This window comes from Melospiza georgiana, chromosome Z (assembly GCF_028018845.1).
Source record: "Melospiza georgiana isolate bMelGeo1 chromosome Z, bMelGeo1.pri, whole genome shotgun sequence".
NCBI lineage: Eukaryota > Metazoa > Chordata > Aves > Passeriformes > Passerellidae > Melospiza > Melospiza georgiana.
The window spans coordinates 53,704,898-53,716,419 of NC_080465.1; the positions used below are offsets into that span (position 1 = coordinate 53,704,898).

Genomic DNA, 11,522 nt, shown 5'->3' on the forward strand with positions numbered 1-11,522 from the left:
TCCCCACAGCAGCTCTAGGGAGTCTCTCTCCATTGCAAGATCTCCTTTGTCAGTCTACAGTGACAGGAGTTGGCTGCAGGAGGCATTTGCATGGGAGCTCTCCCCAGCTGGGGGGAAGAAAAAGAAGAGGTGATTGCTGAGGAAAGAAAAAGGCAACGCTGTTTGGGAAGACACCAACGTGAGTTCACTACAACTCTAGGCCAGAAATCCTTTGAAGAAAGCAACATCCATCCATGGGGCAGCACTTTAGCTTTGACACCAATGCTGACAAAATTGCTACCCCTTCCTGCTGCTGTAGCTGACTCCAAATCATGAGAAATGGCCAATTCTGCCAAAGACAGGCAGACATGGTGAGATACAACCAGCTAGTCTGCTGAAAAGGAGACCAAATGAATGTTTTCTAATCACACATTTTCATCCGTTCGCCAGACAAGACAGAGCAATGTCCTTCCTCTCTGTCCCCGATGGTTACCCAAGCACGGGATGCAGCGTAGGGACAGAGCCTGTCACTGCTCCCAGTGGCTTGCCCTGCCCTTCCGTGCCTGTCCTCCCCTTCCCTGTCCTGCTGGAACCTGCTGTGCCGTGCCAAGCCGAATCGAGCCGAGCCGAGCCCGGCCAGCCCGGAGCCGCCCCGCCCGCGCTGTGCCCTCAGCCCCGGCTCTGCCGCGCTCGTCCCCGCCACGGCCGGCCCGCGCCGGGGCCGCGCGCTCCGCAGCGCCCCCCTCAGGCCGCGCACCGCAGACGCAGCCGCGGCCGTTGCGCTGCGGGCGTTGTGGCCACAGTCGGCGATCGACGCAATGGCGGAGCTGCCGCTGCCCGCTGGGCTCAGCTCCAGCACCTTCCCCGCCAAGCTGTGGCGCCTGGTGAACAGCCCCCGCGTCCGCTCCGTGCGCTGGGACAGCCGAGCCCAGGGACTGCTCATCGACCGCTCCCTCTTCGAGCAGGAGCTGCTCAGCTCGGGCGACGCCCACGGGGCGGGCACTGAGGGGGCGGTACCAGCCCCCGACTCCTTTCAGGCCACGCACTTCGGCAGCTTCGTGCGGCAGCTCAACCTCTATGGCTTTCACAGAGTGCCGGGCTGGGTTGGCTCAGATGAGCCGGGCGATGCCGGGGGCTGGCTCCACTTCAGGAACCCCAACTTTCGTCGCGACCGCCCCGACCTCCTGCTCCGCATCAAGCGCCTGACCAGGGCCAACAGGCAGCGGCTGGCAGCGGGGCTGGAGGTGCGCAGCCGCCAGCCCAGCCGCTTCCAGCAGCTCCACACGGAGCGGGCGGTGCCCTCCTTCCCCGCCGGGCAGCCGCCCAGAGCCGGTGAGACGGGGTGGGAGCTACGGGCGAGGACGGTGGCGTGGGCTGTGGCCGTGAGCACTGCCCGGCGGGGCAGGAGCGGGCCCTGCCCGTGCTGGGGCTGCTCAGCGCAGCTGCCCCGGCTGGCACAGGGGCTGTCCTGGGGCAAGGCAGCTGTGCCGGCAGGGCCCGGGAGCTGTGCCGGCTCTGCCGGGGCTGCGGGACAGTCCCGCCGCGGCTGCGCTCACCACAGCCTGGCCCGCTCGGCTGCAGCTGGCCCAGCCGTGCGCCGTGGCTGGCGCTGCTCCTTGCCCTGCCCTGGGATGCTTGGGGAGCTCTCTGTGAGTGCGTGTGAGCCGAGGGCTTGGGCCCAGCTGGAGGGAGCCTCCTGTTCCTCCGGGGCAGCGGGGAAAAGACCTGCCAGTTGGGTTTCTGGCAGTTGCCTCCTGCCAGGGTAGGGCAGCAGGACAGTTTTCCCAGACAGTTGAACGAACAGGGGAGAACTCAGTAGACGAGGAACTGCTAGTTGAATAGCTCCAGAACATGGAGGGGCGGGGGGTTTGTCTTTTACTTTCTCACTCTGCTTGGGAGGATGGGAGTTTTTGTTTTCCCTGACAGAAGTACAGTTGCTGCCAAGGGAAACACACCTAAAGAACAATAGTGACCCAGTCTTCCCTTTGCTTCCTTTCTTCTTCTCTCACTGATACACAGTGCTCTCATACCAAGACCTCGCTGCTGCCTCATCTGAGGGTTTAGAGCTGCCTCCAGGCCCTTCCAGGCTAAGTGCAGGTGCTCAGGACTCTGAGGTTTTCCTCACATCTCCCAAGAAAATCTTTGCCTCATCTGGACTTCTTGGGGTTTCATCCGAGGAACCAGGCACAGGCAAATTTCATCTCAACTGTGAGCTCATCATTCCACTGGTTCCCATGGAGCTTAAATGCCAACCTGAGCTCATCATTCCGCTGGTTCCTGTAGACCATCACAGCCCTTCCATGGCCTCTCCAGAGAGGAGCAGCTGCACATCTTCAGAGCAGCAGTTGCCAGCCTGCAGCCCATCAGGTAGGGAAAGAGCTTCTACCTTTGCTTTCCAAGCAGGTCCTGGTTAATGACCCTTTAAAGTGTTTTCCTGCAGTGCTCTATCATGGGTAGATCTCAAGTGAGAATCAGGTAGAAAGTGTCAAGTTGCCTAGGAAGGGGGACCTTGAAAACAAAAGATTCTCTGCCTGCTTTTCCTGCCCTTGCTGCAGATTTGGAGGGTGTTCTGGGCATTTGGCAGACAGCCTCTGTAGGGATACAAGGGCAAGGTGAAAGATATTGCCTAACAAAGTGGTCAGTGTTAGGTGCACTCTCCTCTTTCTTTGAATGAAGCCAGACTAGGACTCTGACATGATATTGCAGATGTTTAAGACTCTGCCCTGCAAATCAAGCCGTGCCATTGAAATGAGCTCTGTGCGCCCCACAACAGCTGCAGCTGCAGAATATTGCCTCACCCTCAAGTTTGTTTTTAGAATAAACTCACTGTACAAGTTTAGCATGCATGTCTGCAGGTCTTGGCTCTTCCTGGGTGAATCCATTTTCTGTGATCTTTTGTGATGATGAGAAACCAAATGTAGTCAAATCCCAAAGCTGCTGGGAAAATGCAAAAAGCTGTGATTATAAGGTGTTTCTGTGTGTCTATATCAGATTTCCAGTCCATGCTTTAATCTATGTACATATCAATTAGCATAAATATTTTTAAGAGGAAGAACTGACTCCTCCAATGCCCTGGGAAGTCTGAGCACATTTCTGGAACTGAGGTTGCTGTGTGCTTCCTGTGATGTTTGATGCAAGGCAGCACTAGAGCTCTGCATCCCAAAGACACATTGTGGAGCCTGACCAGTGTGTTTGGATTCTTGCAGCCATCCCAGACACTTCAGCCCCCAGCACTCCAGCTGGCAGTGCAGGCTGTGCAGCATGGACAGCCCCCAGCTGGCTATGGAATACTCCTGGGGAAGAGGAATTGCCACCACCGGATCTGGACATGGTGCTTGAGACGCTGGAGGAGATGTTTTCTCCCTCTGCTCAGGTAACTGCATTGGACAGGGAAGAAGGGGCTGGACTGAGAGCTTGTGAATGTTGTTGCATGGCTGAGAAGGAAAAGCTCCTTGAGTTCAGCTGTGAATGGACAAGGAAGGCTTTGCTTGCTGAAAGAAGATTTCCAGAAGAAAAGGGAATGAAAAAGGGGGACAGCCCTTAAATGAGGATGAAAGGTGTTCACCGGGTTTGGTTGCTCCTACTGGGAAGCATCCCTGGTGCAGGGGCATTTGTGGTGAGGAAGTGGAAGCTTTGTAGGTTCTAAGAGGCTCTGTTTGATGGGAAAGAAGAGTGTTTGGAGAAGTGGCACTGTAGGCCAAGTGTCCTGTGCAGGGGCGGGCATGCCAGAGGTGCCTCTGTTGCAGCAGCAGATTTGGGCTGTGCCTCTTTTGGGTGGGAAGGCCAAGGCAAAGCAAGGGCTGGGCTGCAGCTGCTGCTGCTGTGTGAGCTCTGCCGTGGTGTGGGCGCTCCCAGAGCCGTGGCTGGGGCTGGGCTGCAGCTGCAGCTTTCTTGTCCTCTCAGAAAGCTGCTGCCTGCAGTCCAGTTTCCATTGGGAAATCCTCAGCTGGGCAAACTGGCCAGTTGTGCTGTCCATGCTGCAGAGCTCAGTCCCCTTGCTCTTGGGCATCTCTGTGGGAAGAGATGTGTGTTCCCATGCTGTCCCTGCCAAGCTGCAGCCTGGATGAGGCTGCTGTGCTCAGGGCAGTGGAGGGAAGAGCACATCCCTGTGCCAGGAGCTGGCAGGACTCCTCCTTAGCAGCCATTCCATGTGTTCAGTGTCACCCCCATGTTCAATACTGTCACTGTCAGCTTGGACAGCTTTTGGACTGTGTTTGAGAAGTCAAATCTTTTTGACTGTTGAAGGGCTTTGGGGCCCAAAGTTCTTGTTAGGAGCAAGGGATTAAGTGTGTGAGCCATGGAGGTGTTGGACCAGGTGTTTTGTGTAAGTGGTGAGAAGGGTTTCTTCCTTTCTGTTTCTCTTTCAAGGGGAATATTAATGTTGCCCCTGAGTCTTCAAGAGGGGAGCCTGTGGACAGAGCTGCAGCAGAGGGAGCTTTGCCTGGCACCCAGAGCTGCGGGAACAATTCCCAGGAGCCCGAGGAGCTTGGTAAGGACAGAGCCGCCACTGGTTTAGAGAGGGGTGAGATGGCTGCTCTGAGCCTGCCTCTGGCAGGAAGGGAGATGAGAAGGGTTGAGTTCCTGTCTGCAGGCTTGGTGCTTCCTGGTGCCTTGAGTTCAAATCCTGCACGGGCACAACCTGCCTGAGCCCTGCTCTCCACGCTTCTCCAGAGGCTCTGACACTGAGTCCTCTGCTGGGGCAAGAGAGCAGGGAATAAACCTGCCCTTGAGGGAGTTGTGTCACCAAGCCGGGTGTCCAAAATTGGTTCAGGACTCAGCTCCCAGCACCTTCAGCTTCAGCCATTTCAGTGAGGACTGAGGTCTCTGTCAGCACAGAGAAAGAACAAGCCTGGGCTTCTCTGTGGCAGCTGGGACTGTCTGTGTTTCAAGCTCTCCTGGGTGCCATTTGGTGCCATCTCCTGGGCACTGCATGCGCTGAGACTTTACTGGGACTCTTCAAAAGTTCAGAAGTTTTGAAAACTTGGAAAGATCCCTGTTCTTTAAAGAGCAGATCTGAAATTGTCAAATAAGAGTCTGCATTTCAGGCCATTTTTTCAGTCTTTGATGGAAGTACAGTTACTTCAAAAGGGAAAGATGCACAGTGGCCAATACTGACGCAATATTCCCTTTGTTTCCCAGATATCCACCTGATCTACCTCGCCAGGAGGGCTGCCCTGCGTGAGAAGAAGAATCAGAGGGAGAGCCTGTGACCATCGAGCAGGTGGAATCTCTCCATTTATATACAGATTTCTATAAGTCTATTTGTATATCCCTATAGTTATATTTGTAGATTTATACAGGTGTGTTAATATAGTAAATCATTATATATAATTTTAATATATATTTATTTTTAAATATACATATTATAAATATATATATATTCATATATATTTATATTATATATATAGTTATAGATTTATACAGTTGTGTTTATATAGTTTAATCAGTATATATATATTTTAATAATTGCATCACATTTATACATGTTACGGAATTATATTTATATGTATGTAGTTCCATTCATAGATTTTGAGATTTATGTTTATATGTGTATAGAGTAACATATATATATTTATATATAGGTATTAAAGTGCATAGCTATTTAGTTAGAGGTTTGTGGCAACTTAGATGCATAGATTGAGCTGTGTAGGCCTAGGCTGCATTTGTACCTCTTTCCCCCTCGGCTGCCTTTTTCACCTCTTGCTTTTCCCCCGGTGCCCCCTGTGTCCCCTGTCCCTGTGCTGGGTCCGAGCTGGCGGCCGGGCCGGGCGGAGCAGCACTTCCAGCCCCGGCTGTCCCTGGAGCGGTGGGAGCTGCCGCTGGCCCCAGGCACTGTCCCCCGAGGAGCTGCTGAAGGACGGTGAGACTGAGGGGGCTGAGGGGGCTGAGGGGGCGGTGGCGCCCAAGGGACGGTGACCCTGAGCTGCTGCTGGGGCTGAGGGCTGTGGGGCAGCCGAGGGCCATGGTGGCACTGAGGTGACAGGGAAGTGGCACAGGCTGACGGGCTGGCGGGTCTCAGGGGACGGGATGGCTCAGAAGGGACTGTGAGGGGCTGAAGAAACTGAAGGGGGCTGGGGCTTCACCGAGAGCATGGCGGGGCTGAGGGGATGGAGGGGGCCAGCAGGGAGCGCAGTGGGCTCCGGGACTGCAGCTCTGCCAGGCCTTGGAAGCAATTCCAGAGCCTCCACTTTTGCCCCAGCTGCAAGGAAGACCTTGAGGACAGCCAGAGACTGACGGGAGGCAGCAGGGAGGAGCTGAAGGCCAGCAGCAAGAGCAGTGAACGGGGACCTGCTGCTGCCAGCCTGGAGAGAGCCCGGGTGAGGCCACAGGCCCGGGCAGGCAGGCTGGGGCTGAGGCTGCCGTGGGCTGCGGCCGTGGGCACTGCCCGGCGGGGCAGGAGCGGGCCCTGCCCGTGCTGGGGCTGCTCAGCGCAGCTGCCCCGGCTGGCACAGGGGCTGTCCTTGGGCAAGGCAGCTGTGCCGGCAGGGCCCGGGAGCTGTGCCGGCTCTGCCGGGCTGCCGGGGCTGCGGGACAGTCCCGCCGCGGCTGCGCTCACCACAGCCTGGCCCGCTCGGCTGCCTTCTCTTTCCGACCCTCCTGGGGAGGCTCTGACATTTCCTCTTCCCCGATGGAAGTGCAGCTGCTGCCAAGGGAAACGTCCCCATACTCACTCAGTGTTCCCTTTGCTTCCCAGATGTCCCATCTGCTGTCACTGTCCAGGAGAGCTGCTCTGCACGGGAGGAGGAGACCGAGGGAGAGGCTTTGAAGATGGGGCAGCTGGGATCCCTCTGCTTGGAGTGCTGTTTATAGATGTTTGGACTTACACCTAGACAGGGATAATTATATGGATATGTACATGTGCAGGTTTCTATTTGTATAGGAATATTTCTATATGAATGTTGGTATATTTATGGATGTATTATATATATGTATGCATATATATACATATGTGTTTGTAATTACTTACATGTGTATATATGTATCTATGTATACATGTACGTTGTTATATCTCTGTTTAGTTCTATTTCCTAGGTTTACAGCTGTGTAGGTGTCTATTTGTATTGATGCAGTTATAGGTATATGTCTCTTTAAATAGGTATAATGGAATTTGTATTGGTTGATATGTCTCTTTTTGTATTTTTTATTGTAGATTGATCTTCTGTCTATTTAATGTTATTTACGTATGTGTCTAGATGTATAGATATATTTTTGCATTGATACAGTTGGGTGGATATTTAGTTTGGTGATATTTGTATATTTATAGATAGGTTTGTTTTATATATCTACTGATATATATATTGTAAGTAATATGTGATGTTTTATCTATATTTACACCTTTAGATTTTTATACTTGTATTTATATATATCTTCATATATGTATGTTTTTAATTCAATTTCAACATGTATAGAGTGGTATAGTTGTGTAATTCTATAAATTGAATTCTTATTGTAGGTCTTTTTAGAGAGGGAATGTGTATTTTTGTATTTATGTGTGGGATGTGCATTTGTAGTAATAGGTAATAAATTAAGTCCTTAAACACTTAATTGATCTTTGTGTATAGAGAGTTCTTGTAGATTTTGGCAATAAATAAGTTTTTCTTACCTGAAGTTGGTATTTGTAGATCTTTACACAGACTAGTTGTAATAATCTAATAAATTCCTGGTTTTTAACTTAAACTGAGATTTGTATTGTTCTGTATTGTCAGTGTGGGTGTAGCAATTTGTAATAAATGACATTTTCTAACTGAAATTGATTCTCGTGTATTTGTGGCTCAGCAGTGTGGCTCTAGCAATCTGCAAGAAATGCCATTTGTCAGCTGCGATGAGTGTTCTGTGATTTGTGCTACCCAAAGCCACGAGCAGATGCAAATGCTGGAGGATTTTGGCCATGCAAATCTCCAGCCATGCCCAGCACATGCCCCACCTGCACTCAGGTTGGGCAAGGGAAGCGCAGATTTGGGCTGGCAGCAGAGCCCCAGGTTAGCTCAGAACTCACTGCAGAGGCTGCTGAGAAAACTCCGAGACTCTGCTGAGAGCACAACTCCTCTGTGGATATGCAGATAATTCAGTCCATGTTTGGTTCTTTACATACAGACACACACACAGATATACGTAGGCAGCACTTAGAAACCTGTAACATACTCAATTATGGGAGCTGAAATGGATTTTTCTCTGTTTATATAAAGAGTCAGCAGAGTTGTGCCATTCTGTAGCCATCCTGTAACAGGCAGTGATCACTGTGTCTAAGCAGTGCAGAAATCCATAATAAATTTCCCTTTTAAACTGAGATTAGCTTTGGGGCACTTCTCATTTCCATGCTGAGTTACCACATCAATGTTTGTTCCTATTTCTTCACTGATCCTGAAGCTCTGACGAGTGTAGGACAGGCCCTGGCACCCAGTTCCTCACAGGCCTGTCCAGCTGTGGGCAATAGACCTGTCTTGTCTGTGAAACATCCATCTGAGGTTATTTGTCTGAGAGCCGTGTCCATATCTAGAACCTCCTCAGGCAGCACCGTGCCTGGGGAGGGGAAAAATGTAAGGGGATTCTGGCATTTAATCCTTTTTAACACATATTTGCACTCAGCTGTAGCCTAAACTTAGTAAGGAAAAGGACAGACTTTCTTTAGTCATGCAGTGTGGGATAAACGGTGTGGGAACAGCCACAAACCAAGCTGCAGGAGCAGCTTCTTCTTGGTCTTAACAGGACATTGTGTACAGGAAAGCATTACCACCTTAATGATTCACCTCTTAGGTAAAGCCACAATGGTTCACCGTGTAAAACTACCTGGGATGGAAATAACGAACGTCCCTGGGCTGGGGCAGAAGCCTGGGAGTCAAACACTTGGGAAAAGAGACCTGGCAAAGCCAGCCCAAGGCACAGGCACGCATTTGGCTCCAGACAAGAGGGAGATTGTACTGCCAGCACGGGAAGGGACTCCAGGCAGAGGAGCTGGCCGGCAGCAGGGAGCAGCTCCTGCTGTCAGGACTCGCAGGACACAGGAGCAGCGGGCACATGGCGGATGGACAGCGGAGCCGCTCCTGAGCCACCAAGGTGACCCCTCCTGGGGCTGCAGTCACAGCGCAGTCACCTGTCCTGCACGCTCCCTTTGGCTTCTTGAGCTCCAACCTGTGTTGGCGTTTTTCCTTTTCATGAACGGGACGGGATTGCTGGGGTACATTACTTGAGCTTTATTAGCAGCATCAGCCTCATTACATGGTTGAGAAAATAGGAACATGGCAAAGCTCACGCACAGCCAGCAGCAGCCAAAGATTTCTTTGTTAGAGCATCTTTAAAACTTTTTAGCCAATAGCATATTGCTAAAGCTTACAGACAGTTGTTTTAACCAATTACTAAAAGTACAAAAGTACACATACACCTGCTGCACACAGTGCTTGTCTTCTTTCTATTGACAATATACAATATTCCATTTTAAGCTTAAAACCTTCTATGATCTTGCTAAGCATATTTTCCGGCAGTCTTAAGGTCTATCTTAGCCAAGCCTAAGACTCAAGTTATTGTTTAATGTCCTCGCTTGGTGTACTATTGTAACTTTTTCTACTTTCAGAGTTTGCAGCTAACTTTAAGTTTCTTGGCTCTTTCTGTTTCTTTCCCAGCTTTCTAAAAATCTTCTTAGCTTTACTAATTCCTACACAACTCACTGCAGAAAGCAGACCTGATTATAAATTATAGCAATTACAAGACCTCAGAACTAGTTGGCCACTGCTAATAGTGGATTTTCAGTTTCTTTTACTATCTCTGTATTAAGTATCATCTGTGCTTCCAAAAGTAGTGCTCCAAATTTAGAACCATGCATTCTCTCCTTTAACAGATCTATACATATACATATACATATACATATAATATACATATACATATACATATACATATACACATATATTTATATGTTTGTAATTTTATATGTTTGTAACATCTGTGTGAAGAAAGCATAACCTTAAGAATGTGTACTTGTTTTATAGCAGCATGTTTCCATAGAAATTTATTTCAAATTATTTTCTGAGGTACCTATAGTATAAAGACACTTTGCTAAAGCTATTAAGGATGAGAATTGCAGGGCTGGTTTAAAATCTAATCCAAAATCTATTTCATTCTGTCCAATATTTCCATTAAATCTGATTAAAGCCCAAGATTAAAATACTAGAATTCTATTTTCTTCTCTTTTTTTTCCCCTAGGAAACAAGGCATGTGTATACTTTTGATTTTTAATTTAAAGACAGTAATCCACTGGACTGACTGATACCTTGGAACTTCTTTGTCATTTAAACTACCCATGGCTCTCAGGAATATCACAAGCTGGGGCTCTATGTACAAATCATGAATAGGACGGGACTGCTGAGGAACACACCTTGAGCTGTTTGATTTTTCAGCACCACTCTCAATACATGGTTATGACAATGGGAAGACTCCATCAGCTCACATCCCAAAGAGCAGACCAAAAACTTAGTCCTACAACTTACTTTAAAAGTTTTTTGACCAATCACACAAAGCAAAAGCACATTGACAGTAGTTCTACCCAACCACTGTAAGCACACATTAAAACAAGCTTGTTAAAACAAGGCTTGCTTATTTCAAATAGAATACCTGACCTGCTTACCTGCCTGTAAGCCTTAAAACACAATGCAAAAAACTCCATCATTAAGCTTAGAAGTTCCTAATATCTTGCTAGACATATTTTTCTGCAGCTTAAGTCAATCTAAACAAGCAGCAAATAGAACAATCTAAACCATTGTTCTATTTGTCCTTACTTTTCTACTTTTTACATAATTTTTCTGCTGACCTATCTCATGGCTACTGCTGAGATCTAATTACAGTTCTGTTGTCTCTGAGGCCTGCCTTTTGCAGCATTCCCAAAACTTTCTGATTTTATAAATTCCCACAACTTTTGCCTAAGTTTTTGTCTTTTCTCTTCTAGGCTGCTTCAAGATTGTATATAAAGGCTTGTCAAGTCTCTAAAAACCAGGTATCTAGAATTTAGTTCTGTGTTCTCAGCACAGCCATCTAATACTGTTTTAAATGTAAAATGTCCATAAAGAGCCTACAGATACCACCCAAGACCTGCAGAACACTCATGTCCTTTTGGACAGGCAAATAAAAAATGGCATCTCCCCTTAAAAATGCTCTCAAACACTCTTAGGCAGCTACATAAAGTTTCTGTAGTAGGACTGCATGGTATTTGCAGTCATTACTTCCCCCAGTAAAAATGAGATGTATTACAGTTGATATTTAATAATTTCAGGCTGTACTTTAGTTTCCCATGTACCTGTGCCTCCATGGGAGCTGGGTGTCCAAACTGCCTGTAGAGCTGGTGGAGATCTCATCCTTGTTCAGGTGCCTTCAAGAGGGCACCTTGATCAATTTAATCGACCTGTGGGATCTATTGTGCCTCATTTGCTGCTCCAGAAAAAAAAGGGTCTCCCATACAGACATGGAGCCTACAGACATGGGGTGCAGGGCAGGGGTCTCGGGTACAGGAGATGAGCTGCTGAGGTGGAAGGTACACTCATCTTTAGATAGATAGATAG

The 11,522-nt window shown here is 48.9% G+C and overlaps 1 protein-coding gene and 1 long non-coding RNA gene across 2 annotated transcripts; both read left to right on the top strand.

Moving 5' to 3' along the window:
* The first annotated feature begins 797 nt into the window (after positions 1–797).
* Positions 798–5,278, top strand: LOC131096244 (heat shock factor protein 5-like). The gene is made up of 5 exons (XM_058044562.1): positions 798–1,311; positions 1,999–2,346; positions 3,186–3,352; positions 4,348–4,468; positions 5,119–5,278. Exons 1-5 carry the CDS (start codon positions 798–800, stop codon positions 5,187–5,189), a joined length of 1,221 nt encoding a protein of 406 aa, XP_057900545.1. The 3' UTR covers positions 5,190–5,278.
* A 179-nt stretch (positions 5,279–5,457) lies between these two features.
* LOC131095788 (uncharacterized) lies at positions 5,458–7,705 on the top strand. The gene is made up of 3 exons (XR_009115908.1): positions 5,458–5,839; positions 6,179–6,296; positions 6,674–7,705. It is a non-coding gene; the product is annotated as an uncharacterized LOC131095788 (long non-coding RNA).
* Positions 7,706–11,522: the final 3,817 nt, after the last annotated feature.